General features: G+C 47.2%; 1 protein-coding gene across 1 annotated transcript in view; it reads left to right on the forward strand.

The window, feature by feature from the left end:
• The first annotated feature begins 1,794 nt into the window (after positions 1–1,794).
• The window catches only part of C1QTNF9 (C1q and tumor necrosis factor related protein 9), a 7,262-nt gene continuing 2,806 nt past the window's right edge, over positions 1,795–6,250 (forward strand). Inside the window, exons 1-2 of the mRNA XM_015419375.1 lie at positions 1,795–1,960; positions 4,299–4,361. Coding sequence (XP_015274861.1) covers positions 1,795–1,960; positions 4,299–4,361 — 229 coding nt within the window. The remainder of the gene's footprint in view (positions 1,961–4,298; positions 4,362–6,250) is intronic.

Here is a 6,250-nt window from a genome sequence, read left to right on the forward strand (position 1 = left end):
CCCACTGCTGGACCTCCTGATGGCACTGGTATTTCTGGCCACTGTGTGACACAGAGTGTTGGACTGGATGGGCCTTTGGCCTGATCCAACATTGGCGTCTCTTATGTTCTAATGTTCTAAATGAATACATAATATGCTAAAGGCCTTTTACTAAACCTGTGAGCATAGTCCAGTGTTTGGGAAGCCCTGACCTGGATAGCCCAGGCTAGCCTGATCTCATCAGATCTTGGAAGCTAAGCAGGGTCATCCTTGGCTACTATTTGAAATGGCAACCTCCAAGGAATACCAGGGTCGTGATGCAGGGGCAAGCAATGGCAAACCACCTCTGAAACGTTTCTTGCCTTAAAAACAGGTCTAGCTTGCCACCTAGTGAAGCATAACACTAAAAAAGCTAGAATTTATGGCTGCCTTAGGCTCTCCTGGCTATACTACACACAATGCCATATGATAATAGTATGATAAAAACTATAGTAATCGCCTCTGTAGTTCTCTGGCAACAGTTTCCATTTCATCCACCATAAAAATACTCAAAATGGAAAACCTGCTCTTAATGAATTGCGTTTCCAAAGGTTCATGAACCTAACAGAAATCTCACTAACTTGAAGGAACTGTGGAATTCAGCAACCCTTCCCCATAATCAGAGTTAATTTTATCCAAGGTTCCTAGATTCTCTGGCCTGCAACCAGGGTATTTCATGGATCACCTGTTCAGAGCCTGCCACTGGGTGCCCTTACCATAGGGGAGAGGTGGATGACCACTAAAGATGGGCTGCTTTGGTTGCAACTCACCCTGACAGGCCACATCTTTCTGCTCGGGCTTTTGAAAACCTCGGTTGGTTGTTTCGCTCTCTGCCAAATTAATTAATTTGCCCATCTTATTATGTAACTGATTTTTCCCATGAAAATTAAACTGGAATCTTGTGGCACCTTAAAGAGGAAGAATATTTTATTCCAGCATAAACTTTTGTGAACTTGAGCCCACTTCTATAGGTGCTATGATTTCCCCACTATTCCTGATTGTGTGGTCTATTGTAAGAATGGTTTTACTGTCCTCGTGGTTTTTATGCTGGCCTTTTAATATTGATGTTTGCTACTATTTACTATTCATGCTGCTGTTAGGTTGTGTGTGCTTATAATCTATTTGATTGTATTTTTGTACATTCCCTATGGATTTTTCAAAGCAGAATGATGGGATAGAAGTACTATAAATAAATAATTTGACTCCAGCCCTGTCCATGTGACTTAAACATACACGGGAGGGGGGGGGACTGGGTCATGCCTGCTGATCCTGCTTCCCCTTCCCCTTCCCCCCTATACATACCCCATCTAATATGGCAGCACAGAGTAAACACATATATCTGCTGCAGGCTCTGTCATCCTGATCAAGAATACTGTTATTTCCCAGGGTTCCTGACTGCAGAGATGGAGTCTATGTATATGTAGTCTGTATATATGATATGGAGCTGATGGGGGAACAGGGCCACTGCATACAAGCCCCACGTGCGAGTGTCCTGTACACTGTTATGTTGCATGTTGAGGGCTTATGTAAATACAACGTAACTTCAAAAGTGACAGTATGTGCTAGCAGTCTCCTTTGTTTAATTCTGGATTAACCCAACGTGGCCCTGTGCTCCCAAATTATATTCAAAATAAGGTAACATTGCACTATGTCTTCTGCTTATGATTACTACTCACCATTCATGTTGTCCTTTGTTTTTGGTAACTCTTTGTTTGTAATTCTTTGTTGTGGTAACGGCTTTGTTTTTGGTAATTCTTTCAGCCAGAGTTAGGAAGGATGAAACTCTGTCTTGTTTTGCTGGTTGTTGCAGTCAGCACAGAAGAAATCCAGAAACAGAACAGTTGCATTGAAGGGTTTCCGGGAATGCCTGGAAGCCCTGGGCACAACGGCTTACCTGGTCGAGATGGCCGAGACGGAACAAAGGGAGAAAAAGGAGACCCAGGTATCAGTTTGCCTAGTCTGTTTACATGTGTTTCTGATGGGTGCATCAGCAATACCGTCTGCAAAATGAATTCACAGTCCTCTGCCTAAAGCATGCGTGGCCAACCGATGGTGTATGGTCCGGTATAGTTTTAATTGGGCAGAAAGGCAGGATATAAATTTTGTAAAGAAAAATAAATAAATAAACACACTATCCAATTTCAACCGAGGTATAGTTATAAGTGTTACCCACAGATGTGCTCATAAGGAAATATGTTTTCACTCATCACATTTAGGGTCAAGCTACCCATGACCCTAGTAGCCCACAATTGGATCTTCAGATGCATACTTTATTGGCAAAAAAGCAGTCATCCACGGTGGGGAGGGGGAGTTAAGTGCTAGCTGTGTGGTCCTGAAAAAGGGGGCCTTAACTCTCCCATCCCTCTAGTGTTGCCCTTATTGGAAATGCCACTCCAGCTGCTTTAAACTGTGGAAGAGAAAGAAGACAGGCACAGGATGGGTAATTCTGTTTTCTTTCTTTCTTGTGGTTTAAGTCAGTGGGGGGGGGATTTCAAATCAAAGAAATTGTGTGGGGAGGAAGCACTCCCCCCCCCCCAAGTGCCGTTCCATAGCTGCTTATATCAAATAAATTTTGTGTCTGGGGATCTGATGAATGGAAACCAAGGGCTGCATATAGTGGCCCTGATCAACATCAGCCAGAACACTAAAACTTGAGTGTTGTTAACGAATTCCTCAAAAGTTGAAGGATTTCCTGTGACTTTGGAGTCTGATGCACGCAAAGCTCTTACACCAATTGAAAAGACCACAGCAGCCAGCCCTCTTCAAGAACAGCCAGGACTAGAGATGGAGGGCTCATTCTCATCATCTGCTTCCCCTTCTGGTGAAGCCCTCCAAGCTGCAGAGGTAGAACTGAAACAGGAGCATCACCCCCAGGTTCCAGCAGAGCTCTACCCTCTCAAGTAGCCCTGTGGCCTAGATGTAAATGTTTCTGGGTAAAGCTTGTGTTTTTGCCTCAGGTCCGTAGCCACAGTGGGACATCTCGGGGCCTGGCCCCCTGACTTACTTCCAAGGCCCCCCAACTTCCCATCCAGCCCAGCCCACCCACCCCGACTTCCAATTTTTTTATTTGTGGTGCTCCCTTGGGGGGGGGGTGCCCCCCAACTTATTTAAAGGCCCCCCGGATTTTAAAAAAATCCTGGCTAGGGGCCTGTTTTGCCTTACCAACAGGCAGACTGTTGGACCCTTGACATGTACTCCCAAATATTCTTATTTGTTTCCCCTTCTGTCTACCTTCTGAGCCCTGCCTAGGAGTACTAGAAATTCCCCCTGCCCTCTGCTCTGATCCTAAGCTGGAATTCAGAAGCTGGTCCCATTCTGCAGGAACTTGTGCCTCTTGCCCCATGGGCGTTTGACTGCCCACACTTCAGTTCTGACAGCTCAGCACCCATCTTATCCATGCCTCTTGATATAAAGCTGAATAAAGTCCTAAACAGCCTAGGACCAAGATAGCTGGAGAACCGCTCGTTCCCATGTGAAGCCACTCACTCTACTGGGCTCTGTTTCATATGCATCCCACCTACCTTTGGAGGTACTGTGGGTGGTCACGGAGAATAGGACATTCTCTATGGTGGCACTCAAAATTTGGAACATACTCCCCAGATTTATTGATTTATTTACAACACTTATACCCTACTTCTAGTTGCTTTTAAACCCATTGTTACCTACCTTGGAGACCTGCCTCAGACAGAAAATAAATAGGTATGAGCTGACTACCAAAAAAGAAGTAATACAATTGTCTGGCTAATAGAAGAATCTTGGCTCATCTGAGCCAATGCTTTGCTCCAAAGACCTAATGGAAGGGTGAGCAAGATGATTCTGGTTCATCAGTAGGCCAGTGGCCAATTTCTAGTTTATCACATAAGCAATGCAGATGGTTGAACTAGGTGGACCTTGCAAAGAAATGCTGAACTAGGTAGACCTTGATCAGATCCAGCATGACACTTCCCAGTTCTGCTTGTCCTTAAGAAAGTTGCATAGTCATTTAACACAGACTATTAATGCTTCAGTGTTGAGCAGTCCTGAGTATGCACTCTTGATTTATACATTTAAAACACGAGTGGACTGCTGGGATTTAGTTAAAAAAAAAACCCAACAACACCAGATCACCAAGTCACCCACACACCTTGGATTCGTGTGCAGCCAGTATTCCCAGACAAGATAGAAGTTGTGTGCCCTTGCAGAATGTGAGAGCCAACTTTTGTCCTCCAGAAATGAAAGACAACCAGATTTTTGAGAATGTAATGGTTAACTGAAAATATATTACTTTTTGTTGCTACTAGGTGAGGCAGGACACCCAGGGAAACCAGGCAAAGATGGAATAAATGGAGAAAAGGGAGAACCAGGTGAGAGCAAAAAGTGGGTTAATTGAAAATGTAATTGTACAAGTGGGGAACCTGCAAGGACTCACAGGGGGCATCTCACTTGGCTGTATACTCCTCCACCACTATGTCATCTTTTCCTTCTCTGAAAGCCTCCTTTCCCTGCTTACTTCTCATCTTCCCAACCATCAGCCATCCTACCTTTACCTACCCCCATCTTCAGTTTTCCCTTCTTCCTCCCCCCTGGCAGCCCCTCTTTGGGAAAAGCCTGGCTGAGTTGCATGGTGGCCACTGCCACTGAGCTCAGCAGAGTTGCACAGGTAGTAAGTGGTTGCTGTGGGGCCTGTCTCCAACATGTCCTCCATCAGGAGACACAGTAGGGAGAGGCATGGGGCCTTTTCTCCAGTGTCTTGGTCTCCAAGTGAACTTCCCCTCTGGCTAGGGTTACCAAATTTACTCACCAGCGGGTGGGGGGCTCTTGTCCCACTTCTGGGGGACTGGAAGTGGTTTCAGGCCACTTCTGGTAAAACTGGAAGTGCCCACCCCAACATGCTGCTGTAGGGTTGCCAAGTCGTACCTTCATCTGGAGCGGGGGACTCCCGGTTCGCTCCTGGAGCACGCGTTCCATAGAGTTTTCCCTCGGTTGACCGTGGCCCTGCCCCCAGCGTGGTCGCGTCACTTCCGGGTGACGTGCACGTTGTGTACTTTGGGGGTGGGGTTCCCCCCCAGGGCCCGATCCGCCGGTGGCGGGGAACGGGCCTCTGAGGCGGGGGTTTCCCTGCCCCCCGGGGGGACTTGGCAAGCCTATGCTGCTGTCACGCGGAAGTGGCGTAGACACTTTGGAGACATCTGGGAGGACGCTCTGGTATTTGGGCAAACTCTATGGTAAATTCAGCCAAATTTATCATATAGTTTGCCCAAATACCAGAGTGTCAACCCTAGATGTCCCTGAAATGCTGATGTCACTTCCGGATGACGGCAGCATGCCAGGGTGGGCACTTCCTGTTTTACTGGAAGTGGCCCGAACAACATCATTTGGGGGTGGGATTTCCCCCCACCAACCAGCTGGCTGGCGGTGGGGAAGCCCCCCCAAAAAGCAGGGGTTCCCCTGCCGCTGGCGGGGGTCTGAGAACCCTACCTCTGGCTTCTGCTCCACCTAGGGTTGCTAGGCCCCACTATGGTGTGAGGCCTCCCACCAATCACCACTACTGCCCACTGCCACTCTGAGTGGTGGAGGCAAAAAATAAAAATGCTTCTGGCCTCTGTGCTGGTATGTCACTTCTGGGTACAACCTAGAAGTAATAATGAGTAGCTCTAGGAATTGCTGGAAACTCTTATGTTTTTTGCATACCTCTCTAAAGTAGAGATATGGATCTAGTGGGGGGGAGAACCTCTTTCCTTTACAGTTAGTTTTATGAGACATGGTGAACTGGAAATCATGATTTCAATTCTGTGTTCACTGACGTGTGTGTGTGTGTTTACACACAACTTGGGTTTAATGGGGCATAAATAAATAAAGCTTGATATAAGATTGCAGTCATATTACCTTTTCACCTAAAGAAGAAACACTTTAACACTTCTCTGAAAACAAAGCTCAGGGGACCTAGAAGGCACTCCTTTGCAGGGCCATTTTTGGGCAGGAACGCACTGGAACGGAGTTCTGGCTGGCTTCCCAGCCCAGGGGGCAGGCATATGCAGCAAGCCCTGCCCCCTGCTCCCAGTAGCCTTCAGTTGGGCCATGAGGAGCAAGAAGCAGGGAGGTAAGTTGCAGAGCCCCCCCCCCGCCTTTCCCGGCCCCTGCCATTCCCGGGGTGTTGCCTCATATGTGCTGTCAGGGTGTGGCCTAATATGCTAATGAGTTTCTGTTGTTGGTGTGGCCTATTATGCTAATGAGTTCCTGCTGGGCGTTTTCT

Source organism: Gekko japonicus, unplaced genomic scaffold, assembly GCF_001447785.1.
Source record: "Gekko japonicus isolate JY-2015 unplaced genomic scaffold, Gekko_japonicus_V1.1 scaffold371, whole genome shotgun sequence".
In the NCBI taxonomy this organism is placed as follows: domain Eukaryota; kingdom Metazoa; phylum Chordata; class Lepidosauria; order Squamata; family Gekkonidae; genus Gekko; species Gekko japonicus.